This window comes from Microcebus murinus, chromosome 18, assembly GCF_040939455.1.
Source record: "Microcebus murinus isolate Inina chromosome 18, M.murinus_Inina_mat1.0, whole genome shotgun sequence".
NCBI classification, from domain to species: domain Eukaryota; kingdom Metazoa; phylum Chordata; class Mammalia; order Primates; family Cheirogaleidae; genus Microcebus; species Microcebus murinus.
The window spans coordinates 27,804,696-27,832,596 of NC_134121.1; the positions used below are offsets into that span (position 1 = coordinate 27,804,696).

General features: G+C 35.1%; 1 protein-coding gene across 1 annotated transcript in view; it reads left to right on the forward strand.

The window, feature by feature from the left end:
- Positions 1 to 24,966, forward strand: part of DDX52 (DExD-box helicase 52) — a 26,372-nt gene extending 1,406 nt beyond the window's left edge. Inside the window, exons 2-15 of the mRNA XM_012740958.3 lie at positions 575 to 773; positions 7,588 to 7,718; positions 8,780 to 8,965; positions 10,604 to 10,747; positions 11,406 to 11,517; positions 12,713 to 12,785; positions 13,290 to 13,493; positions 14,705 to 14,795; positions 16,646 to 16,768; positions 16,900 to 17,050; positions 17,216 to 17,291; positions 18,672 to 18,743; positions 20,293 to 20,385; positions 23,887 to 24,966. Coding sequence (XP_012596412.2) covers positions 575 to 773; positions 7,588 to 7,718; positions 8,780 to 8,965; positions 10,604 to 10,747; positions 11,406 to 11,517; positions 12,713 to 12,785; positions 13,290 to 13,493; positions 14,705 to 14,795; positions 16,646 to 16,768; positions 16,900 to 17,050; positions 17,216 to 17,291; positions 18,672 to 18,743; positions 20,293 to 20,385; positions 23,887 to 23,944 — 1,713 coding nt within the window. The 3' untranslated portion in view covers positions 23,945 to 24,966. The remainder of the gene's footprint in view (positions 1 to 574; positions 774 to 7,587; positions 7,719 to 8,779; positions 8,966 to 10,603; positions 10,748 to 11,405; positions 11,518 to 12,712; positions 12,786 to 13,289; positions 13,494 to 14,704; positions 14,796 to 16,645; positions 16,769 to 16,899; positions 17,051 to 17,215; positions 17,292 to 18,671; positions 18,744 to 20,292; positions 20,386 to 23,886) is intronic.
- The last annotated feature ends 2,935 nt before the right edge of the window (positions 24,967 to 27,901 follow it).

Consider the following 27,901-nt stretch of genomic DNA (forward strand, 5'->3'; position numbering starts at 1 on the left):
TAAATCGGGAGAAATCAATGGGGCCCAGTTGTGGAAAATCTTGAATGTCAACCTTGCTATTGGCACGAGGGACTTGTGCCTGCTATGTGAGTTTCTTCTTTCTCTAACTGGCAGTATAATGTAATTGTTAAGAGTATCAACTCTGGACCCAAATTATCTGGGTCCAAACACTGAGTCTGCCAGTTACTATTTAATACTATAGTTTTGAGACCTTGGTTAAATTACTGAATCTCCGAATACCTTGGTTTTCTCATCTTTAATACTGATGTTTACCTTATAGGACTGTGAAGATGAAGTAATTTAACATGTATAAACATGCTTAGAAATCTCCTTGACATATAGTAAGTGTATATAAGTGTTTCTTGCTATTGTGATTATTATTGCTACTGTTAGGAGATCAGGAAAGGTATCTTTTTGGATTCCATTTGCCCAAACACACTTGTCAGCTTGACAGATACTTGGAGAAAGAGTAGAAAAGATGGGGAGTCATTGGTCCTATATCCTGTCAATCTTGCTTGAATGAAAGCAATGCTATTCTGTCAGTAGACTTCATATTAAATGTTTTGGGTTTTAGATAGGAAAAAGGAAATATGACTTTGATTCTTCGGAGGTGCCTCAGGGACTGGACTTTTTTGGAAGCAAGAAGTCTGTCCCAGGTGAATGTGGAGCATCACAAACACATCAGGAGCTCCAAAATGAAAAGAAGCAAGAAGAGAGCCTAACTGAAAGGAAGAGGGAGCAGAACAAGAAAAAAAGGAAGAAGATAACTTCAGGTAAGTGTTTGATTTCTGTTATGTTTTTTCTCTTTATTTAAATTTTTTCAGTTACAAAAATAATACAAGCTTATGGTTTCAAGTCAGACAGTATAGAGTCATTACTTAGTTGATGGCACTCAGATTGTTTCCAGAAACTTGTGACTACAAATATTGCTATAATAAAGATATTTGTACATATATCCTTTTGTGCGGGTACTGTTATTTCTATAGAATAGCATCCCAAAAGTGGAATCAGTTGGTGAAGGGATAAGCATGCTTCTTTCTTTGAACAGATACTACAAAATAACTTTCCACGCACTTGTCTGTACTGAATATTATTGGCCTTACGTTTTTTGCCAATCTAATGAATGACACTATTTTTTAATATACTTTCTTGACAACTGGCGAAATTGAGCATCTTTTCATATGCTTTACTGGACATTAACATTTCACCTTTTATGAATTGTCTGTTCTTACTCTTTATGTATTTTTCACAGAGTTTTTTGTCTCTTTTTGCACTGTACTATAGGGGTATTTATTTATTTATTTGACCTATAATATCTTTTAAGTTTCCTAGCCATTTACTTTTTTTAAGTCGTACAATGATGAAAAGTAAATTTTCTTCCCACTCTTCATCTCCAGTCTCCTATTTTTCTAGAGGCAACCACTGTTAATTTCTTTTGTATTTTTCTAGAGGTATTCTATTCACATGTTTTTATGCCTTCCTTTAAAAAGACAAATACTCGGCCGGGCGCGGTGGCTCAAGCCTGTAATCCTAGCACTCTGGGAGGCCGAGGCGGGTGGATTGCTCGAGGTCAGGAGTTCGAAACCAGCCTGAGCAAGAGCAAGACCCCGTCTCTACTATAAATAGAAAGAAATTAATTGGCCAACTAATATATATATATATAAAAATTAGCTGGGCATGGTGGTGCATGCCTGTAGTCCCAGCTACTCGGGAGGCTGAGGCAGCAGGATTGCTTGAGCCCAGGAGTTTGAGGTTGCTGTGAGCTAGGCTGACGCCACGGCACTCACTCTAGCCTGGGCAACAAAGCGAGACTCTGTCTCAAAAAAAAAAGACAAATACTCTATATACCTATGTTTATATATACTGTATATTCTATATATGTTCTGTTGTGAACTTTCCCTATCTCTCTTTTTATAGAAACAAGTTATCTTGGAGATTGTTTAGAATCAATAGGAAGTACACTGCCTTGTTTATTTTAATATAACAAGTATCCCACTGTACATTCCATAATTAGCAAGTTCCTGTGTGATGGATATTTAATTTGTTTTCACACTTTTGCTGTTGTAGTGTTGCAGTTAGATGTCATTCTACATCTTTGTGTGTATATATGAGTATATCCGTTTAAGAAATTCTTAGAGGTGGGATTGCAGAGTTAAAAAATAGATTTATTTTAAATTTAGATATTATAGAATTATCCACCAGAAACATTTTATCAGTAGGAAATACTTTGCCTTGTTCATTGTAACAGCATAGTATCCCATCAGACATTGTAGGGATGGTCCATAATTGATTTGACAAATTCCTGTGTGATGGACATTTAGTATATTTTTTTTGTACGTTTGCTGTTACAATGTTACGGTAAAAGTCATTCTTCTAACTTTAACTTGACTGCAAGGAAGTTTGATAAAACCTCTCACTAAGATTAATAAGAAAGACATGCCACAAACTTAGGAAAAGTATTCAAATGTTGGGTAAGCAGAAATACACACATATATACTATAATCATCAGCAATAAATATGTATAGGCCATAAATCTATGATGTATGTATAGGCATATATCTATTTTTAATTAGAAAATTCAAGATCTTATAAATTAGTTAGGATTTGGATCTTAATACCACTTATCTCATGAAGGGGGCAAAAAAAAATTTTAAGTCTACTTTGTGACACCCTACAAGCAGTGTATGAGAATTTTCTCTTTCTGTAAATTTGTCCCCTCATATACTTTGTAACCTTTTTGTATACAATTGTTCATCCATTTTTTCTTAATTTATTAAACCTCGTATATTAAGGAAATTTAGCTCTATGTCTAGCATATTATCTTTGCAGATATGTTTCCAGTTTGCCATGTGTCACATCTTCTTTATATATTTTGGTCTTCTGAGCATTAAGTTAATTTTTTAAATTCTTCCATGTTTTCTTATTTGTAGTTTCATTTCATTATATTAAAATCTTTGACCCTTCATATTAAAATCTGTGACTCCTTATTTGATGTAAGGAGCAAATAGGGAACTAACCTGATTTTTTTAGATGGCTAGCTTACTCTCCTAATACCATATGTTGATAATTCATCTTTTCCCTGTTGGATTTAAATGCAACTTTAATTATAAACTTATTTCCCATATATATATTCCCATATATATATTCTATCTCTGGGGTCTGTTTTATTCTATGGATGTGTATTTCTGCATTCATATGCCAATACCAGCTTGTTTAAATTACTTTGGCCTTATATGTTACAAAAATCTAGTATAGTAGAGAGGTGTACCATGTTTATTGATTGGGATACTTAATATTTTGTCCCCAAAGTGATCTACAGAGTCAATGCAATCCCAATTAAAATTCCAGCAGGCCTTTTTATAGAAATTGACAAAGGACCTCATATAACCTATGCAATTTTTAAAAAGATGAATAAAGTTGGAGGACTTACCCTTCCTGATTTTAAGACTTATTATAAAACAACACTAATAAAGATAGTTTGAGATTTCCAGAAAGATAGATACGAGGGGAGTTCAGAATACTTGTGGGAAAATGGAATTAAAAGATTAAAAATTTAAAAATAAAAACTTTATTTCTCAGCATAAGATCCATCAAGTTCAAGGTACTTTTGTAAGGGATGGTAGCAACTATTTAGTTCACTTTAAATAACTGAGGGTCCTAGGAATTTAACCATGTCAATTCAGTCTTTTTTACATTATTAACTGAAGGAGAATGGGTGCCCTTTAAGGATTATTTTTAAGGTTAGGAAACAAGAGCCAGGGATGGTGGCTCATGCCTGTAATCCTAGCACTCTGGGAAGCTGAGGTGGGAGGATCACTTGAGGTAAGGAGTTTAAGACCACCCTGAGCAAGAGAGAGACCCCATCTCTACCAAAAATAAAAAAATTAGCCAGGTATGGTGGTGTATGCCTGTAGTCCCAGCTAGTCGGAAGGCTGAGGCAGGATTGCTTGAGCCCAGGAGTTTGAGGTTGCAGTGAGCTATGATGATGCCACTGTACTCTAGCCAGGGTGACATAGTAAGACTCTAAAAAAAATTTTTTTTAAATAAATTTTAAAAAGATTAGGAAACAAAAAGAAGTCAGAAGGAGCCAAATCAGGACTAAAAGGTGGATGCCTAATGATTTTCCATCAAAACTCTTGCAAAATTGCCCTTGAAAGATGAGAGGAAAATGAGTAGGAGCATTGTTGTTTGTGATAGAGGAAGACTTCCTGGTGTAGCTTTCTCAGGCAATCAGCTTTGGCTAATTTTCTGAAAACATTCTCATAATAAGCAGATGTAATCATTCTTTTGGCCCTCCAGAAAGTCAACAACAAGTACTTGTTGAGGTGCCTTCACCATGCCAAAAAACAGTTGCCATGACATTTGCTATTGGCCAGTCTGCTTTTGCTTTGACTAGACTTATTAGTAGCCATTGCTTTGATGGTGCTATGTCTGCAAAATCATTCTGGTAAAGCCATGTTTTATCTCCTATTACAGTTCTTCAAAGAAATGCTTGGGATCTTGATCCTACTTGTTTAAAATTTCCATTGAAAGCTCTGTTCTTGTCTGCATCTGATCTGGTTGTAATGGTTTTGGCATGCATTGAGTGGAAAAGTTTGCTCAACTGTAATTTTTTAGTCAGAATTGTGTAAGCTGAACTAATTGAGATGTCTGTGGTGTTTCTGCTGTTAATCATCTGTCCTTTTCAATTAGGGCACAAACAAGATGACTTTCTTCCTTGTAAATTGATGTGGATGGTCTGCTGTTGCATGCTTCATCTTCAACACCATATCACCCCTTAAAATGAGTTATTCATTCGTAAACTGCTGATTTCTTTGGGATGTTGTTCCCATATACTTTTTGTAAAGCATCTGTGATTTCACCATTCTTCTACCTAAGCTTCACCATAAATTTGTTGCTTGTTCTTGCTTCAGAATTCATGTTGCTTTGGTAGGGGCTCTTTTCAAATTGATGTCTTATCCTTCTCAGTGCCTCAAATTAAATCCTGTTTATACATTAGTATGGGTTTATTTGGGTGCAAAAAATTTTTTAAAATCCACACATAGTTTTTTTTTTTTTTTTGAGACAGAGTCTCGCTTTGTTGCCTAGGCTAGAGTGAGTGCCATGGCGTCAGCCTAGCTCACAGCAACCTCAATCTCCTGGCTCAAGCAATTCTTCTGCCTCAGCCTCCCAAGTAGCTGGGACTACAGGCATGCACCACCATGCCCGGCTAATTTTTTTTTCTATATATATTAGTTGGCCAATTAATTTCTTTCTATTTATAGTAGAGACGGGGTCTCGCTCTTGCTCAGGCTGGTTTTGAACTCCTGACCTTGAGCAATCGCCCGCCTTGGCCACCCAGAGAGCTAGGATTACAGGCGTGAGCCACCACGCCCGGCCCATAGTTTTTTATAATATGCATTTTCAAAGAACTTTTTGAAGATTCCACATATATAGATCAACAGAACAGAGTAGAGCATCGGTTTAGTCCATACCTATACGTACATGGTCAATTAGTTCTCAGCAAAGGTATTAAGGCAATTCAATGGGGAAAGGAAAGTCTTTTCAACAAATTGTGCTGCATGCATATGGAAAAAAGTGAACAACAAACCTAACTTCACACTATAAGCAAAAATTAACTTGAAGTGACTCAGGCTGAAATGTGAAATCTAAAGTTATAAAACTTCTAGAAGAAAATACAGGGAAAAAATCTTTGTAACCTTGAGGTAAGCAGAGATTTCTTAGACACAAAAACACAAACCATAAAAGAAAAAACTGATATAAAGAAGATATACATGTGGCAATAAGTACATAAAAGATACTCAACATCAGTAGTCATCATGCAAATTAAAACCACAATGTAATACTACTACATGCTCATTAGAATAGCTAAAAATAAAAAGACTGACCATACCAAGTGTTGGCGGGAATATACAGAAATAAACTCTCATGTTATTGATGGTAAAATGGTACACCCACTTTGGAAAACAGTTCGGGATTTTTTTTTCTTTAGTTAAATATTCACCTACCATATTACCCAGGTATTCTACTCCTAAATATTTACCTAAGAAAAAGGAAAACATATATCTTCAAGAAAACTTGTACACAAAGTTACTTGTGATGGCCAAAAACTTGAAATGACCCAAATGTCCTTCAATAGATGAAGGATAAACAAATTGTATATCCATGCAATGAAATACTACATAGTAACTAAATGTTAAGCTGTTGCACAGTGACGTATGTTACAATACTGATGAATCTCAAAATATCTTGAGTGAAGGAAACCAGACTAAAATTGGTACATACTACCTGATTCCATTTATATAAAGTTCTAGAAAAGGCAAACTAATCTACAGTTTATGAGTATTTTTTCCTGTCTGGCTTGCCTTTTCATCTTTTTAACTAACTTTTTTTTTTTTTTTTTTTTTTTTTGAGACAGAGTCTCACTTTGTTGTCCAGGCTAGAGTGAGTGCCATGGCATCAGCCTAGCTCACAGCAACCTCAATCTCCTGGGCTCAAGCGATCCTACTGCCTCAGCCTCCCAAGTAGCTGGGACTACAGGCATGCGCCACCATGCCCAGCTAATTTTTTCTATATATATATTAGTTGGCCAATTAATTTGTTTCTATTTATAGTAGAGACAGGGTCTTGCTCTTGCTCAGCCTGGTTTCAAACTCCTGACCTCAAGCAATCCGCCCGCCTTGGCCTCCCAGAGAGCTAGGATTACAGGCGTGAGCCACCGTGCCTGGCCTTTTTTAACTAACTCTTAATCTATAATTGGCCTTTTCTGGAATTTTATATAAATGGAAATTAGATTGGTGGTTGCCAAGGTATAAAGGATTATAAGGAGCCATGAGGAAATTTTGGGAAGTGATGGAAATAACCTTGAATGTGGTGATGGTTTACTGAATGTATAGATATGTCAAAACTCTTCAAATTATATACTTTATATGCAGTTTATTATATGTTGATTATGCTTCAATGAAGTTGAAAAAAATAAAAAAATTTCTGTAGAACTAATCTTTGCTTATTAATCTTAGAACTTTTTAGGTTATTCTTCCATATAAACTTTAAAGTCAGTCAGCTAGTCCGGTCACCAAAATAATTCCTGTCATTGCTTTTAGTTGAACTAGCATTATTTATAGATTTAGGGGAAAAATATATATAGATTTAGGGAAAATTGCTGTCATTATAATACTGAATAGCCCTAAATACTGTGTTTTGTTAATTGCTGTTGTAAGTGAAATCTTTTATCATATTTATTTTCTATTTGGTGTTGTTTAGATATAGAGAAGCTGGTTCCCTTATTGAAATCTCTTATTGTTTAAAGTAGTTTTTCAGTTAATCTCCTGTCTTCAAGTATGCAATTGTCTATATATTACACAGCTGAAACAACCTACAGAGAGAAGATATTGAGCTTCAGAAATCTGATTATATCAATACAAAGCTTGCCTCTTCATTTCCAATTTTTATGCCTCCTATTACTTTCTTTTATCTGGTTGTGTCAGCTAGTACTTTTTCTTTCGTTTAGTGTGAAGGTGTGGCCTGTTTGCTACACCCGAGACTGTCACACTTAAAAATCTTTTAATTTTTTAAAATACGTTTTAGAAATTACTTCTCAAGAAGAAGATACTACTATACAGTGGATATCATCTGTGGATGCAAAGATTGAAGATAAAAAGTTTAAAGGAGAAAATAAACTAACTTCAGGAAAGTTGGAGCATCTCAGAAAGGAAAAGGTTAGAAAATTTCTTATTCCAGAAGTATATATTTTTCTGATCTAGTGATTGTTTCACTGGACTTGGGTTATTCTGCTGGTAAAGTGAATATAGTTTTGTTAAAATAGAAGATTACTTAGATTTGTTTAGATTTTACTTTAATGAAAGCAAAGTAGCCATTTGTGTTATAGCTAAAAATTTTGAAGTTTAGTAGTTTAAAGTTAAAGATAATATCTATACATAGCTATCCATATATATCTATATGTAGATATGTCTTGACCTATTCAAGTTTCAAGATTAATAGTGTGTTTAGAATTAAATTTTTAAAATTTCTTAACTCTTTTTTCATCAACAAGATTTGGCTTCCTTTCTTCTCTGTGTTGAGCTCAATGGTTTAGAAGGATTTCCTCTGACAGGGATTAGATGATTAGAATTCTTAAATTAATTTTATGACTCAGGAATACGGGGAATAGGATATAGAAGAAACAACAAATATGCCATTTTTGTATCTGCTGTACACCTACCATGTTCCTGAGGGAGAGGTGTGTTCAGTTCACTTCAGGGATTACTGTGGCAATGCGTCAGTAACCCAGAAACCAGAATTTGGCTGTTTCTGCATCATAGAATGGGGAAACAAACCAAATCAACACTGCTAGATTCTACTTTTGGCACTCAGTTTTAATAAGTAGAGTTTTAGGGCAAATCATCAAAAAGCATTGGTACTTGTATGCTAAATACCATATAAAGAAAATAGATGGATTAAATGCCTGCCTTCTAGAAGTTTATGTAAGATTAGAAGTTGTGACTATGACAGTAACACATTAATATGAATAAGATATTACTCATGGTTAGTGATACATTGATAAGAAGAAAGCACAAATAGATAGGTTTCATTGTTATGAAGGTTTTCTATCTATGTAAGGGCATGAAATGTACCTAATATCTGTGATGTTTTGTGGCTTGGATTTAACCAGAAAGTTTCATGTGCTACTAAAGCTTGTCCTAGAAACTATTACTGTTGCTTTATAACATCTGAGAATGTATTTGGCATATTCATGGGAACCCTTTACTTCACTTTTCAGATAAACTTCTTCCGGAATAAACACAAAATTCATATCCAAGGAACTGATCTTCCTGATCCAGTTACTACATTTCAGCAACTTGACCAGGAATATAAAATCAATTCTCGACTGCTTCAAAATATTCTAGATGCAGGCTTCCAAATGCCTACACCAATCCAAATGCAAGCCATTCCAGTTATGCTGCATGTAAGTATGAAGGTCTAGAATGCCTGGAACATTCCTTCATTTGTGTGTTTGCTCATTCTCCTCCCTCTCTCCTTGAAATCATTCTTTTACCTTATCTCCCCTATTAAAATCTTCTGCTTGCTATTAAGGTCCATCTCAAATGCTGTACCTCCATAAAACTGTCTTGATCACTACAACTGGATGTGATCTTTTTCCTTTACCAACACCCTTTCCCCTACACCCCAATTCTCCATGGTTTTTGGTGTGTTCTTTTCCTTGCAGCATTTATCTTACATTTTACACTACTTGTATCTATACAATTATGTTTATGTTTTCACTTTACTATAATATAAATAAGCCCTCTGAGAATGGGGACTATGTTCTGTTTATTCATTGTTGATTTGCTTTATAATGCCCAGGAACTATTTCAGAAATACAAATGCTTTCTAAAATTCTTATACATAACCTGACTTAATCTTTTTGAATATTTTTTATTATTAAAATATACTTTACATACAATTAAATGCATAGATTTTTAAGTGCTCAGTTAATGAATTGCAACAATGCATACCTCGTGAAACAGCTACTCCAGTGAAGATGTAGAACGTATCTATCACTCCAGAAAATTTTATTGTGCCTTTTACATTCAGTCTTCATCCCACCTCTCCCCAGAGGCAACTACTACTCTGATTTCTACTGCCATGTAGAAATCATTTTGCCTCTTCTAAAATTTTATATAAATGGAATCATATGCTAATCTTTTGTTTCTGTCTTAAATCTCAAAAACTCTGCATAACGTTTTTGAGATTCATCCATTTTGCATGTATCACCAGTTTGTTACTGAGTATAATAGTTTTCTGTTATATGAATATACCATAATTTGTTTATCCAGTCACTTGTTGACAGAGGTATAGATTAACTTATGTTTTTGAACATTAAATTTTTCTGAGGTTTGTTTTTGTAGCAATGAGAGCTGACGTTTTCCCCCACATAACTAAAATTGTTTTCAGTTCTTGTTGCCAAGGTATATGAGTTCCCTTTTCATCCATGCTAGTCCTTTTAATTTTCTTTGAGAATTGAAATAAGAATATGTTTATACATTTGAATAATATTGTTGACTTATCATGAATTTGCTTTTAATTTTTGTTTAAGATTGTTTCTGTCATGACTTTGGCTTAAAGCTTTAACAATCACAGTGACTTTTTAAAGATTGTCATGTATGAATTGTCCTTCAGGTCATTGCCACTTTTTATTTCTTACCTTCAGCCATTGTGTTATTTAATAAAACCTTCCTTTGGGATTAAGCAGTACAGATACCAGAACAAAAAAGTTGGTTTTATAATTTTTCTTTGATAAAAGAGTCAGTGGAAAAGAAAAACTGAAGTAATGGATATAATGTAGGTTGTGGATTATCTTTGAGTTTGATTATCCACATTCTTTACCCATTCAAATGGACTTTAGAGGCAATGCTCAAACCCTGTTGGGGCTGTGGTGGCATGGAAGGGAGGGATGATGTTAGAAAAGCAGATAGGACTTAAATGATTCGATTCATTATATGTAATTTTATTTGTTATTTCTACTGCTGGCAGCATTATGACCAGGCTCTGAAAGATATATACAATTATTCTTGTAGTATTTAATATACTCTCATGTTTTTAGGGTCGGGAACTTCTGGCTTCTGCTCCTACTGGATCTGGGAAAACTTTGGCTTTTGGTATTCCTATTTTAATGCAGCTGAAACAACCCACAAATAAAGGCTTCAGAGCCCTGATTATATCACCAACACGAGAACTTGCCAGCCAGGTATGACTTGTAGCTTTTGAAAAGATTGTGTTGTTCAATGCTAGCTTCAGTGATCTTACTTGAAGGTAATAAAAAGGTCTCAAAAGAGTAAAGCCTATATCTTTTGTCATGGTCAGTATTCTCTACATAGCACACTGCTCTGTATCTTACTGCATATGGACAAGTCTTTTAAGTCTTTCTATAATTTTCTAAAACATGATGATTTTTAACATTTATACTTCCTTGGTGAATGCTCTAAGATCCTTGAAGTTGAATGGTTACTGAAATATGTAGTCTCTAAAAGTTATTTTTCTTATTTAAAAAAATGAAACCTCATCTCAGTTTTTGAGAAAGTGAAACTATACAGTGATCTGCTCCAGCTTCCCAATATGTTTAATATAAAATACATGCCAAGTGTGAAATAGTCTAATAATAGCACTATATTTGAAAAACAATATGTAACATGTTGGTTTTATCTCTTAGAACTAGTTTACTCAGCATGAAGAAGCTACTGAATCTTATTAGGCATTGAAATTTCAAAATGAGAATCTAATATTATGAGTTTAATTTCAGATACTCATGAGTTGGTAATAGATTTATTTTCTTAATAATGTAAAGGAGACTATACATCTTGTCCAGGTGTCTTAGCAGCTAATGTTTTCATCATTTTCTGTTCTAGATTCACCGAGAGTTAGTAAAAATCTCTGAGGGAACAGGATTCAGGATACACATGATCCACAAAGCAGCAGTGGCAGCCAAGAAATTTGGACCTAAATCATCCAAAAAGTTTGGTAAGGAATTCATGTTTGGGATGAAGAGCATGTGAGAAATCTGGAAATTACAAATATCCTAATTGCTATGTAAGGGTTGTCATAGTAATATATATAATTAGTTTGATTTTTAGAGAAACTAAAGAGTTCCCCTTCCCATTCCACCTGGTAGGTATATATAAATATATACCACGGGTTCTCAACTACAGACAATTTTGCCTCCACCACATGACATTTGGCAATATCTGGAGACATTTTTAGTTGTTACAACTGGTGAGAAATGCTACTACCCTATAGTGGGTAGAGGCCAAGGATGCTGTTAAACATCCTACAATGCGCAAGACAGCCTCCTACAGTAGAGAGTTATCTGGTCCAAAATGTTACCAGTACTAACATTAGGAAATCCTGCTTTATACTATTGATTTTTAATCTGCCATGGAACTATTTTGGCAGATAAGAATGGCTTACATCCCTATCCCATGTATCATCCAGAGAATCTGTTTTCATCTATTCTTTTTTTTAATCTTGAGCTTTTATTTATTTATTTTTTTTTTTTTGAGACAGAGTCTTGCTTTGTTGTCCAGGCTAGAGTGAGTGCCGTGGCGTCAGCCTAGCTCACAGCAACCTCAAACTCCTGGGCTCAAGCGATCCTACTGCCTCAGCCTCCCGAGTAGCTGGGACTACAGGCATGCGCCACCATGCCCGGCTAATTTTATATATATATCAGTTGGCCAATTAATTTCTTTCTATTTATAGTAGAGATGGGGTCTTGCTCTTGCTCAGGCTGGTTTTGAACTCCTGACCTTGAGCAATCCGCCCGCCTCGGCCTCCCAGAGAGCTAGGATTACAGGCGTGAGCCACCGCTCCCGGCCTAATCTTGAGCTTTTGAGTAAAATTTCATTTAAAGAAAGGATTTTCCTGGGGGGAAAATGTTTGAAGATCATATTGTTGGATTATAGTGTTCTTGCTTCTTAGAAGTTGAGATGACTGTTCAAAGATAATAAAAAGAGAGTAGGGATATAGTAGTTTGTGCTATGATGGATAAAAATTATATATATTAGCTTACTAATAATGAAGAAGTTTTGTGTTCTTGGCTAGTGAGTATAACTACTCCTTCCATGCTTCAGGTTACCTTCTGAAATTGAGGAGGCTTCATTGCTAGGTCAAGAGGGATGAATCTTGTTTTTGCAATTTCTGCCATTTGTTTTTCCTATAGATATTCTCGTGACTACTCCAAATCGACTAATCTACTTATTAAAGCAAGATCCACCAGGAATAGACCTAACAAGGTACACATAATATTTTAATGCCATTTATGTGTGTTTTTCATTTAGTTGATTGTATTTTGTCCTCAATTGCTTATATTTTTGGACTTTGAAGCTTGCTGTCTGCCAGTTTCATCACTGTTGGTGCTGAAAATAATGTTTTATTTTTAAACTCATAGAAAAACTATCTGGTCAGAAAGAAAGTTACCTATTCTGATAAGCAGTTAATACAGAATTCCCCTAGACCTTTCTGTATTTTCAACAATAGTGATAGAGTTCACGAAGTTTATGCAAAGCTCTTTTGTTGCTAATGGAACCTGATATCTTTAAGGCTAATAGGTACATTGAGCTATGTTTATCTTGTTTTTACTGTTTTCCTGCTTATTTTTCTTATATATTTTTTCTGGTATGATACAGTATCTTTGAGAAGAAGCATCATAATTTGATTTCCTCGTGTGTTCCTATAGTTTAATAAAGTGTCTTGGATCTTTTGGTTCAATATCCGCAAATAGTTTTGTTATTTCTTAGTGTTGAATGGCTGGTAGTAGATGAATCAGACAAATTGTTTGAAGATGGCAAAACTGGGTTCAGAGACCAGCTGGCTTCCATTTTCCTGGCCTGCACATCTCACAAGGTCAAAAGAGCTATGTTCAGTGCAACTTTTGCATATGATGTTGAACAGTGGTGCAAACTCAACCTGGACAATGTCATTACCGTATCCATTGGAGCAAGGTATTTGATTATTTTTGTACATTATCCCACTGAGTTTTTAAAAAATACAAGTCACTTTTAGACTTAAGGATATAGGTTATTTGGCCTAAGACTAATAAGGGATAGTTTTACTGATAAAAACATATTTTTAAAGTCAAAATTGATTAAAGATTTTCTATTTTAGATTAATCCAAAGGGTGGTTTTCATGTTGTCATGTTAATATTCCTATCATCATACTTTTATGTGCTTTTTCCCATTCATAGAGTATGATATGAGCTCTGGCCACCCAGAGGGTTGAGTTTCTTTTATGGTTTTAGTAAGTACGACTGCAGATGAGGAATCTGATGTTACTGAGCCATTTGATTTATAATTCCTTTGAAAAAATATTAAAGAAAATTATACTATTGCCACTTGATAGAATATTATATAACCTGTGAAATGATAAGTATGAAGACTATAGCTATATGAAAAAGTGTTTGTAATATCATATTAAGTGAAAAAGAAGCCAAAGGGAATAATAAAGAGTACCCCATCTACTTTAAACTTAAAATTCCTCTCTGCTTAAGAATGCTTTGTGAAAAAAATAAAAATAAAAAAAACAAATAAACTTAAAATTCCTGTGTATACAGAAAGCAGGAAAAATTCACCATAAACATAATTTAAAGGCAGATAACAGAATGGGGAAAGTATTTATGACATGGTATATTATAGCATTTTATAGAGTATTAATGAAACCATAATGTACCTCACCCCAACTGTTAGCCTATAAATAAACCCTTGTTAGTCATTAAAAAAATTTTTTATTGATATCAATCTCTGGTGTTTAGAAAAACAACAAGTTTAGCTATATTTAATAGCAACCTTTAAAATGTTTTCATTATTTTACCCAATAATTTTACATTTAGAAATTTTTTTATAAGTAAATAATTAGACACATGAAAATTTATTACTGGGATACAAGTAAACATCAAAGTTCATTTTAAAATGGTAGAATTATGGGCAATTTACTCTATTGAGTATATTCAAATTTTTCTGAGATAACATTTTTATAATTAGAACAAAGAATTTAAAAATACTTTCATCTTCAAATTAAAGTATAAATAATTTAATACTTATATTAAGAGTAGAAAAGTTGATTTTGTTAGAGTTATATATAAATTTTTTTTTATTAGCATTCAGGGGAAAAGCAAAAATTGGCTCTTGGAAACTATAAGGTATGTTTTTTTCTCAGGAATTCTGCAGTAGAGACTGTAGAACAAGAGCTTCTCTTTGTTGGATCTGAAACTGGAAAACTTCTGGCCATGAGAGAACTTGTTAAGAAGGTATATTTGGGTTACATTCTTGAATCTGGGTAAATTTCACCAAGCCTTACGTTACTGGTAGAAGACTCAGAACTATATCATCATCATCTTACATCATATTTAGTAATCCATTGGTAAATTGTTAAGAAGCATACTGTGCCAACTCTTATCCCAAGAGAAAGAGGCACACCTCTCAGATTATGGTAAGTCTTCTGTTCTCAGCTTAGAGCAAGCTAGGAAAAGATCTACCTGATGCCGCTTCCATACCTCCATCCCTCTATTGTAGTAGAATGAGTAAGACACCGAGTGGGGTTTTTATCCTTTCAGTAAGTAATGAGTAGAAGCTGTAGTTAAAAAGTTAAGTACTAGGGTTGGGGGGGGGACAATAAAAGAAATATAAATCCTAAGCCTTGCCCTTTTAATTTAGTCTTATTTAGGCGGTAAAATAAATATACTTGTCTAAGATAGTTTCTGATAAAGTACCATAAAATGCTAAAGAGTATTTGTCTTAAGCATCTATATTGTCATAATTGGCCCATCAGGGTGAACTGAATTGGTTGAGGAAAGTTTATAGACAAAATGCTACAGGTTGTGAGAGACTACTGGACATTTTTGAAGAATATGGCCATATGATTTTTAAGGAAAATTAATTAAACAGTAGTATATAAGATGGATTATAATGGGAAAAGACTGAAAGTAAGGAAAGCAATTAGCAGGCTATTAAATTAGGCTAGGTAGAGATGAGAAGGAAATAAGATCAACAGCCTTAGTGGTAGAATGTTAGGTATAGTTGGAAAATGAAAGGGAAAGGTGTTTGCAAGTACCTGGTGACTTTAGAAGTGGTATGCTGTAGTGGTTAATAGCATGGACTCTGGAGCTGGACTACCTAGATTGAAATTCTAGCTTCACAATTGTAGCTTTGGACAACTTAACCTCTTCCTTCCACAGTTTCCTTACCTATAATATGGTATAATAATATCTGCCTGATAGAGCTGTTTTAGTATTAGTGAGTTTATAAACATAGTACTTATAGTAATGCTTGGCACCTAGTAAATGCTATGTTAGTTTTATTAATATTCTTAAGGATATCATTTGGCACTAGGAAATTTAAGGTTTTCCCAGATACTCACATGATTATCCACCAGAGGTTTTTAGCCATGTATAAGCTTTGGGAGATCTGTGAACTCTCTAAAATTATATGTAAGATTTTGTATGAATGAATGGTTTCCATTAGAAAGCTTCGTAGCGTTCATTAGATTCTGAAAGGCATGTGTAAACCAAAACAAAAAGACTAAGAAACCCTAATATGGACAGCTGAAAATATAGAAAGCTCATTTGAAAGAGAGTAAGGGTTTGATAATATAAATGTAAAAATAATTTGCTTAGAGCTAGTAGTTGATATTGAGATTTTATTTAACTCAATAAGGTAAAGATTATATTGAGAGAACTGAGAACCAAGGACTAAGCTTTGGGAGAATATCATAATTAGAATAAAAATGTACTAAAAATATAGTTATTACACTTTAAGCAGAAACAAAAAAGTTCTGAGGCACAGAAGCTAAGAGATGATTACTTCAAGAGTCATTATCCATTTTTGTAGGATGGCTGAAGGCAGATTGATTAGATAAGATTATTGGAATTGGCAAAGTGAAAAATAGTTCAAATCGAGTTATACAGTAAGAACCCATTTTCGAGAATGATGAGGAAAATGGAGGCAGGGTTAGACTACTGGCCTGAGAAATTTGACAGTGAAAGTACACTAAATTGAACTGGGTTCTTTATGAACTAGAGTCATTTGAAATACTGAACAGTTGTATTCTGTATTCTTCCTTGTGGATTACATGTGCTGATTTTTGCCTTCTTTCTTTTAGGGTTTCAATCCACCTGTTCTTGTTTTTGTTCAGTCCATTGAAAGAGCTAAAGAACTTTTTCATGAGCTCATATATGAAGGTATTAATGTGGATGTTATTCATGCAGAGAGAACACAGCAACAGGTAAAATCAAATGTATACTTTCAAAACCTAAAGAATTACTTAATGTAAAATTATTCTGATTAAATTTATGAAGTACCTGTTTTCTATTCTTCAAGTGATACTAAAGCATTTAATATGATTCTATTAACCAGAGAGATAACACAGTCCACAGCTTCAGAGCAGGAAAAATCTGGGTTCTTATTTGTACAGCCTTGCTAGCAAGAGGTATTGACTTCAAAGGTGTGAACTTGGTGATCAACTATGACTTTCCAACCAGCTCAGTGGAATATATCCACAGGATAGGTGAGTTGTCTTTTTGTCTTCCCCTCTGTCACCCACTCATCTATCTTAGCTCTGCTATTCCCTTCAGACATGCTCATTTTTTAGTGCTATGAAAACTTAGTTACTTTTATATGTGAATCTTGAGAGTCCCAAAAAGCAGTTTTTTTATGGTCTTATTTCCCTTAGGTCGAACTGGAAGAGCAGGGCATAAGGGAAAAGCTGTTACGTTTTTCACCGAAGATGATAAACCATTATTAAGAAGGTAAATTAGGAAAAATAACTTAGTATTAAATTGGCAAAATTGCTTCATTATTCTTATATTTATATTCAATTAAGAGATAATTACAAAATGGCTATGTCCCAAACTCTGTTAATGGTGTTAGTCAACTAAATTTTAGCCATGACAAAAGGAAAAATGATCAAAGGCCTGGTTTTTGCCTTCCATTATTAAAATTTGGAAATACTGATTCAAAATGGAATATTCATTATTAAGTTTCAGACTCACAGGACTCTTCCAATAGCCATCAGTTGATGTTACTTACAATGTAATATTACTACCTTACAGTTTTTGAATTAGTGAATAATTTAAAAGTTAATTTCTGAGTCTCTTCAGCCCAGTCAGCATGATCCCAGTCAACATTAATGGTGCTTCCTTCCTCTTAAAGGCAATTGGGACTTTATATCTAATGCCAGGATCACCTGCCATATACGAAAAACCATAACACATTCCAATATTATTCAGTTGTAGCCCTTTAAAGCTGGGGTAACATATGATATACTTTCAAAATCTCAGGTCTTAATTTAACCTATCATCATAGATTTTATATAATAAAGGAGTTGAGCTTCCTATATTTTGGCTGTCTGTAGTAATTTTTGGTTGATGACAATTGATAGCACTTCACATTTCTAATAAATGAAATTTAGTTATGACCAAAGGGGGTGTGTACTTTTATTTATCAGTTTTGGTAAACTGATTTTGATTTGTACCTTCTGAGCTCTGTAATCTGTCACCCTTTGTATTAGTTTGAGCAGATTTACATGTGCATGTGTAGAGGGTTATATTCCAACAGTCTAGATCCACCGAAGGTTTCTTCAGCAACTCCAACCATGTCAATCTGATGACCCCAATATCAGAGTAATATGACCTTCAGTGTTCCATCTGTGAAATGGGTATAATGATAATATTAATATTTACCACATAGCGTTGTTGTGAGGAGTGAAAAAGTTACTATACATGAAAAACTTGCAACAATGCCAAGCCCATAGTAAGCACTGTCACTTCATAAATTTAAGCTTGACTCTGGCTTCAGTCACTGTTTCCTCCAAGATTGGGCTTAGTGGATTTTAGGGCTTGATAAATGTTGAAATAGCTGCTGTCTAAAGTTATTCATTATCATGCTTTAAAAGGAGCTGTAGTTAAAAAAAATAAATAAATAAAATTATCCATTAATGTACTGATTTCAGTCGAATGGGTTCTCTCAGTAATCTAATATGCTTACATCTGGTGATAATTATTAATATATCAGAACACTTTTCTGAATTACTTTATATGGTTTTAGTTCCTCTTATGTTGTATAAAGAGTTTATATACATACTCATCAGTTTGACAAGGTACAAGTTTGTTTATTGCTTCCTTTTTCAGTGTTGCCAATGTTATACAGCAGGCTGGGTGTCCTGTACCGGAATACATAAAAGGTTTCCAAAAACTATTAAGGTACTCTTGAATTTACCTGGATCCTTTCTTTCTCTCTGTCTCTTTGTACATGCATTCTTTTTATTTTGGTTTGGTTTTTGTTTTCTTGACTCTTATTTATTTTAATTTTATAGTATATGTATGTGTCTCTAAACAGTACCTTGTTTAGTTTTGTATGGTTTTGATGTTATATTAATATAAATGGTGTCAAATTGGATGTGTTCTTCTCTCACGTGCTGTTCTTGCTTGACATTCAGTTTTTTCCTATTTTTTTTAACTTTTTTTATTGTGGTAAAGTACATATAACAAAATTTATCATCTTAACATTTTTTTTGAGAGAGAGAGAGGGTTTCATTCTGTCAACCCAGGGTAGAGTGCAGTGGCCTTATCATAACTCACTGCAACCCGAAACTCCTGGGCTCAAGTGATCCTTCTGCCTCAGTCTCCCAAGTAGCTAGGACTATAGGTGCACCACTATGCCCGTCTAATTTTTCTCTTTTTTGTAGAGATGGGATCTTGTGGTTGCCTAGGCTGGTCTGGAACTCCTTGGCCTCCCAAACTGTTAGGATTACAGATGTTAGCCTCAGTGCTTGGCCCATCTAAACCATTTTTAAGTGTTCAGCAGTATTAAGTGCATTCATATTATTAGAAAACCATCACCACCATCCATCTCTAGAACTCATCTTGCAAAACCGAAACTATGTACCCATTTAACAATAACTCACCATTCCTTTCCCATTCCCCAGCCCCTGGCAAACATCATTCTGCTTTCTGTTTCTATGATTTTGACTGTATCTCAAATAAGTGGAATCATGCAGTATTTTTGGCTTATTTTACTTAGCATACATAATGTCTTCCATGTTTGTCCATGTTGTTATATATGTCAGAATTTTCATTCTTTTTAAGGCTAAATAATATTTCCTTGTATGTAATACCACATCTTGCTTATCCATTCATCCATTGGTGGATAGTTGGGTTTCTTCCATGTTTTAGCTGTTGTGAAAAATACTGTTCTGAACATGGGTGTACAAAAATGTCTTTAAGACCCTATTTTCATGCTTTCTTGCTTTTATACTCTCTTTTACACATTATACTTGAACAGTAATACTACATTTAGAGCATTTTAAAATAAAAATTTTGCTTTTAAGTATTTGAATACTGTATGTTATTTCCTTGCCATTTTTTCATCCTTGAAATTTTAAATATTTAGACTTTTAAAAAAGTATTTGGTATGAGTGAAATACGCCTAGAATTTAGTTTGTAAAACTGATAAAAAGCAGATAATTGACCCAAATCAAAGTCTGATGCTTATTGGCATAGGATATAAGGTTAACACAGGACATATTTTAATCATAATCAGTACCTTTTAAAAAGTTGATTGAATTTATCCTCCATTTGGGTTAGTTCTCTAAATCCTATTAGGTAATCTGTTAATGTGTATATGGCCCCACTGTAAACCAGTGGTTTAATAAAAGAATTTTGTGATCAACAATCAAAACTGATTTTAGCTTTAGCTCTTCTAAATGAAGTTGCACTTAATTTATTTCCTCTTTTACTTTTTAACTTTCAGCAAACAAAAGAAAAAGATGATTAAGAAACCATTGGAAAGGGAGAGCATTAGTACAACTCCAAAATATTTCTTAGAAAAAGCTAAGGATAAAGGGTAAGTACATGGTAAGAAAAGCTGCTGGTTTGACTCCATCATACAGTTACATTAGACATTATTTTTCCTTTGGATAAATTTTTAGAAGTAGAATTGACAGGTCTACAGTCTAAGATGTGATAAAAATAATATATCTTAGGCTGCCTATGATTTGGGAACTTGGATGATTTAATCTTAAAATTTTTTGTATCTGTGGATTAATGATACGATTTTTTTCCATTTTTGAAAATATGATTTCAATTCACTATGAATATGAATTGTACTGCCCAACATCTTTACACAGCCTACATTAGGACATGCTACTAAGACCAATTGTTAGGACCATTGACTGAAATTAATAGTCTTCCTTGAAGTTCCATAGCCTGGAGGATTTCAGTATAATTTTAGGCGTATGCAGAAGCACATTGTAAAAACCTGTAAAAAGTCTTAATTGGGTAAATTTGTAGTCGCATAGTTGAGAATTTTAAAGCATGGACTTCTTTTTTTTTTTTTTTTGAGGCAGAGTCTTGCTTTGTTGCCCAGGCTAGAGTGAGTCCCGTGGTGTCAGCCTAGCTCACAGCAACCTCAAACCCCTGGGCTCAAGCAGTCCTTCTGCCTCAGGGGACTGAGTAACTGGGACTACAGGCATGTACCACCATGCCCGGCTAATTTTTTTCTATATATATTAGTTGGCCAATTAATTTCTTTCTATTTATAGTAGAGATCTTGCTGTTGCTCAGGCTGGTTTCGAACTCCTGACCTCGAGCAATCCGCCCACCTCGGCCTCCCAGAGAGCTAGGATTACAGGCATGAGCCACCACACCTGGCCTAAAGCATAGACTTTTTAGCATGCATACAGAGCTACCTTATTTTGCCCAGTAATACTAGGAAGCTATATATTTTGATAGGGGTAGGCCAAAATATTCTGAACAGTACTACTCTTTCCACTACTTAAGGAAAATGGCACTCTTCAAATTCTACCAGTACCAAGTTAATATATGCTCTACTAGAACTCTTGAAGTCTAATAATTTTTTTACTGGTTTTTTTTTTTTTTCCTGAGAGTCCCATCAATAGCCTAGGATACTACCATTGTGAAATAAGTTACTGTTTATTTCTATTACTTTACATCTTTTCTGTGGAAGTCATTAGAAAAAAAACTGTTTCCATCAACCACCAGGTATTTACCAAGTTGTCCTTCAAGGTACTTGGTGGTGGTAGGGTATACAAATGAATATGAAATGAGACCCCTTTCCTGAAGTTAGGGAAAGGAGATTAGTATACATGAAAAAAAATTAGAAAATGATTCTTAAATATGAGTTTAGAGAAGAGAAAGATCATTGTGGTTTGCTGTAGTTACAGAAAGTTTAAAGGAAGTAAAACTATCTTTAAGGATAGGTAAAATTTAGGCATGAAGAAGGAACAAAGTAAACAAAGGCATGAAAACTAGAATTTACTTTGCTTGTTTTTTTTTTTTTTTGAGACAGAGTCTTGCTTTGTTGCCTAGGCTAGAGTGAGTGCCATGGCGTCAGCCTAGCTCACAGCAACCTCAATCTCCTGGGCTCAAGCAATCCTGCCTCAGCCTCCCGAGTAGCTGGGAGTACAGGCATGCGCTACCATGCCCGGCTAATTTTTTATATATATATATTAGTTGGCCAATTAATTTCTTTCTATTTTTATAGTAGAGACGGGGTCTCGCTCTTGTTCAGGCTGGTTTCGAACTCCTGACCTGGAGCAATCCGCCCGCCTCGGCCTCCCAGAGTGCTAGGATTACAGGCGTGAGCCACCACGCCCGGCCTACTTTGCTTGTTTAAGTGAGACAAGATTGTTACTTGACATTTTGGTATTGGCTATGGGAAATAATATACAGTTCACATATCTATAGTGTACAAGTATCCCAAAGTTTTATTGCTTTTTGTTTTGTTTTTGTTGTTGTTGAGACAGAAAGTCTCGCTTCGTTGCCTGGGCTACAGTGCAGTGGTATCATCATAGCTTACTGCAACCTCAAACTCCCAGGCTCAAGTGATCCTCCTGCCTCATCCTCCCAGAGTGTTAGGATTATAGGCATGAGCCACTGTGCCTAGCCTCCTGCATTTTTTATTTTAATTTTCTGTGGTGACACTTTGGGTTACATTTAGAGAATGTCATGGTGCTTGGCGACCTTGCTCACCTAATCTTCTCAATAGACTTTTTCTTGTGTGGGTGTGTGGAGGGGCATCACTGTTATGCATGCATCAGAACCTTATTTTTTGGATAATCTTTAAGATCACAAATGCAGTCCTTTCAGGCACTGAGCAGCAACTGATGAAAGTTATTACAAAGGTTGAAAATCAACTAGAGCCTAAGATGGTGGCTATGTTGAATTTTAATAAGATATATCAGCATTTTAATTACACTTTAAATGTTGATTTTTATAAGTTTGTAGCATTTATACTTCTGTGGTTATTAAAACTTAACATTACACTAAGTTTTTGAGGACACTTGATATAAACCTTGCTTAAGATGCTTTGGTTGTTTCTCTATTTTCTTTACATTTAAAGGCTATTTAATGTACTTATTAATGTAGCATACAAACAAAACCTATCATGATGTGACTCTCGCTTACCTCTCCACTTCAGATGTTCCATTAATGATCCCACCCACACCTGTAGGCTCAACTCATACTTCTATGCTGATAAGTCATAAGTTCATATATATACATTCAGCCCAAATTTCCCCATTGAGCTACATACCTAAATCTTTGTTGCCTAGTGGACCTTACTTCAGGCACTACAAACTCAACCCCATGTAGTGGAGGGGAAAGTTGGATTTGGAGCCAGAAGAACTGGTTCTAATACTTTGTGTGACTTTGGGGAACTCACTGTACCTCTCTAAGCTTCCTTCCTCCTATATATAATGTAAATAATTATGTAACTAATAGAAACTGCCTTTCAGGGTTGGTTGGAGGTTTAAATGAGTTCATATACATCAAAGAACTTTGTATTACTATAATACAGTGTGTTGACACTGTTTTCTTTTTTCCTTTTCCTGTGTTAACACTTAGTTAATGATATTCACTATTCACCAGGCTCTAGAATCATACCATCAGGGTTCATGTCTACATTTATTACCAGTATGTGATGACTGACAAATAACTACTCTGAACCTCATTTTCCTCATCTGTAAAATGAGAATAGTGAAATCTTCCTCATAAGTTATTAGGAAGATTATCCAAATTACACATGGAAAGCACAGTTTCTAAGTGTACTTAATAAGCACTGAATTAATGTGAACTCATTAGGTCAGGATCAGAATCTGTCTTTCATACCATGTAGTAGTGTAGTTTATTGTGAGGATTCTATATCACTTAAATGATTGTGGTTTTGTAAAGAGCAGAGACAATGTCTAATATGCATCTTGGGTCCCTAGTGCCTCATATACTTGATACAGTAAATGTTTATTAAACTGTTGGTAGAGTTATGGAAAGTAAGTATTAATATATCTAGAATTTTCTGATTCAACTTTTCTTACTTTGCTTTTCACAGGAAAAAGGTCACTAGTCAGAACAGAAAGAAGAAAGTAGCTCTTGGAGATAAAAGTTAATGATGGACTTTTTAAAAAAGACTACCCTAGAAATGTAATTTATGATTCCAGTATGAATGAACGTTGTATCTCATGGAATATTTGAAGTCTTAAAATCCAACTCTACCAAACATTTGAATCAAGTGCAGTCACATGGGACTAGTGAAGAAGGAGTCTAAACTATCAATGCATCGTGTCAAATTTGAATTTGTAGGTGACTTTTAAATGATTCTACAATAGAAATAATGTTCATTGACATTCTGTGGTTTGAATCCAGAGAGATACTTCTTATAGAAGAACAAAAGCTTATACTAAAAATAACAACACCCACATGTGGTGAAAACTTAAGGATTTTTCCCTTCAAGTGTGAAGGAAGGTGTACTGTATGCTGTGGAGTGGCATCTGGAACAGAATTTCAAATTAAAGCCTGGACATTGAATGTACTATCCATACCTCACATATGTTTTTTTTTTCTTTTTTGTGATGGATGAACAAGAAACAGCCAAGAAGAAACCTGCTATTCTCTTTAATATTTCTTAATTTGGTGATGGCCTTTTGAGGTGTGAGCCACAAGAAAGAGATGCCTCTTCTGTGCTGGTTATTCAAGTTCCATAGGATTTTAAATTTTTTGGTTTATTAAGTATCCTTATACTTAAGTGGTAAGGTAGCTCATACCTTAGCTATCATAATGTTGCAACTACAAGATTATGATCTGCCTCTCCTGTTCTTACCTCATATTCCACCATTTAACCGTGCTCTTTCCTATGTCTTTCCATTTAAGATTATTTTACTCGAAAACTGATAAACATTTTATCTTGATAAGGAGGAATGTTCCTGTTACTTGATATACCACTGGCTTCATTATCTTATGGCTTATGTGTCCTGAGACTTGATTGATGGCTCTTCAGCCATTTAGTTAGCAGGTGTCTGCCAAAGGTAAAGGATTATGATCATATAGTGATGGAAACTATTTGCTGTTAGATTTTCTTAATTGCTAGTTTTGTACAGTGGAATAAAAAAATAAGACTTCATGAATATCTTAATCTCTCAGAGATTCAGTTTTTTATCTATGAAATTGTCTATAGCTCAAGATTATAAGTACCTAGCACTGTGCCTGATATAGTATACTCACAACAAATATTCTTTCAACAAACATTATAAATTTTGTTAGGAATACAAGGCTTGATAACAGTCCTTGCCCTTACAATGTAATCATGAAAATAAGGTAAAGGAACAAGTATAGTCATGTGTCACTTAATGACAGATAGGTTCTGAGAAATGCGTTGTTGGGTGATTTCATCATTGTGTGAACGTCATAAAGTGTGCTTACACAAACCTAAATGATACAGCCTATTACGCACATAGGCTATATGGTATAGCCTATTGCTACTAGGCTACAAACCTGTATAACATGTTTCTGTCCTAAATACTGTAGGCAGTTATAATGCAATGGTAAGTAATTGTGTATCTAAACATATCTAAATGTAGAAAAGGAACAGTAAAAATATGGTATAAAAGAGAACTGGTATACTCGTACAAGGCACTTAGCATGAATGGAACTTATAGGACTGGAAGTTACTGTGGTGTGTCAGTGAATGAGTGGTGAATAAATGTGAAGGCCTAGGACATTACTGTGCACTACTGTTGACTTTATAAACACTGTACACTTAGGCTACACTAAATTTATTTAAAAAATTCTTCAATAATAAATTAACCCTTATAACTTTTTTACTTTATAAACTTAATTTTTTTTTTAACTTTTTGAGTCTTGCAATAACACTTAGGTTAAAACACAAACATTGCACAGCTGGACAAAAATATTTTCTTTATATTTTTATTCTATAAAATTGTTTAAAATTTTTTTTTTTTACTTTTTGTTAAAAACTAAGACACACACATTAGCCTAGGGCTACAACAAGGTCAGGATCATCAGTATCACTGTCTTCCACCTCCACATCTTGTCCCACCATTGTATATGCTGTCCATAGTTGACTGAAACGTCATTATGTGGCACATGACTAGTGGGCAAGTGCTGTTAGATGTAAGGTCATGATGCTAAAGCATCACAGGAGGCCATCCAACCAGGACTGGGGATGTCATGGAAGGCTGACATCTTGAAATGAGTCCTGCAGATATAGAAATCAAGAGGCAAAGAAGAGGAACAAAGTATTCCAGACACAAATGGAGGTCTACAGCCTGAGCAAGAGTGAGACCCCATCTCTACTAAAAAAATAGAAAAAAATTAGCTAGGCAACCAAAAATAGAAAAAATTAGCCAGGTGTGGTGGCATGTGCCTATAGTCTCAGCTACTTCGAAGCTGTGGCAGGAGGATTGCTTGAGCCCAGGAGTTTGAGGTTGCTGTGAGCTAGGCTGATGACACTGCACTTTACCCCGGGCAACAGAGCTAGACTCAAAACAAAACAGAGGTCTCGTCTATAATGCTTGATTTAACTTTATTTTTAGTATTTTCTCCTATGTAAGTACCAATCCGTAAATAAAATTTCTAAAGAAACCTCTACCAACTTGGTTTGTTAATGTATTAATATTGAATTTACCTCCTTTAAAGCAGTTGGAACTATCTGCTATGTAAATTTCAGTTTCACTCAAAGAAGGGAAGGAGTGAAATTTGTAAGTAGACAATTACAAAAAAAAAAAAATACACAATAATGAACTGCTGGTTCTAGTGAAAGGAGTCAGGACTTTCGAGTCAAACTGACCTGAGTTTGAATTCTGGTCCTGCTTGCAGCAGGTGCTTGTAATGAGCTGGACGAATGACATTAACTCTTTTACCTTGATTTTTTTTTGAGACAGAGTCTCACTCTGTTGCCCAGGCTAGAGTGAGTGCCGTGGCGTCAGCCTGGCTCACAGCAACCTCAAACTCCCGGGCTCAGCGATCCTACTGCCTCAGCCTCCCGAGTAGCTGGGACTACAGGCATGCGCCACCATGCCCGGCTAATTTTTTGTATATATATATTTTAGTTGGTCAATTAATTTCTTTCTATTTTTGGTAGAGACGGGGTCTTGCTCAGGCTGGTTTCGAACTCCTGACCTTGAGCAATCCGCCCGCCTCGGCCTCCCAAAGTGCTAGGATTACAGGCGTGAGCCACCGCGCCCGGCTACCTTGATTTTTTATCTGTAAAATGCTAATACTCTTAAGGACACTGACGATTTTTAAAAATGCACACAAATTTCCTGACCAGTGATTTATTTGACCAAAAAATAACTTATTACAAATTCCCAGTAAAAAAATTCCTTGAGGCAAGATAATTATAATGAATCCGTTACTTGACTAGTAAACAAACAGCGGTCTGATTAGAAAAAAAAATCACAGTAAAAAATATGCCCAGATAGGTTCAGAGTAATTATGAACTGCCTTCCAAACACCATTCATTGTTTTGCCCTTGCCTGCAAGAATAGGAAAAACAAAGGACTAGGTGGCACTGTGGCAGAACCAAACACAAAAGTAGTGCATCTTGGAGGTTTTTTATGCGTACTGGGTTTATGTACTCTTTGTTGGTTTACGAAAGTAATTTTTAAATACTTTCAGAGTCTAAGACGGGTGTCAAAGTGGCTGCGGAGTTCCATAGAAAGGGGAGAGAACTGATTACTAATCAGTGCAGTACGGCTATCAAAGGGCCATCTAGGATCCATCTATTCCTTATGAGTAAAACAGTAACAATAAAAGAACACCCGTGTACCCACCATCCAGTTTAAAAATCCACTCTTTCTCTAACCGAGATGACCGAACAGATGCGCGTTGCCGCTTGGCCGCCATCTGGGCCCTGCAGAGGGCCCTGCCAGACAATGAATCAGCTTCTTAGGGGGCGTCCAAGCCGGCCCCACCAACCCCAGTGCCAAACTGCACCTGCAGGACCCCTGGCGGCGCCGGGTCACGTGACGAAGGCTCACCGCTCCTTCTCTAGAACCGGGGAGTCACGTGAGCGCACGGCCCCGCCCCGTCGCGCGGTCCGCGGCAAG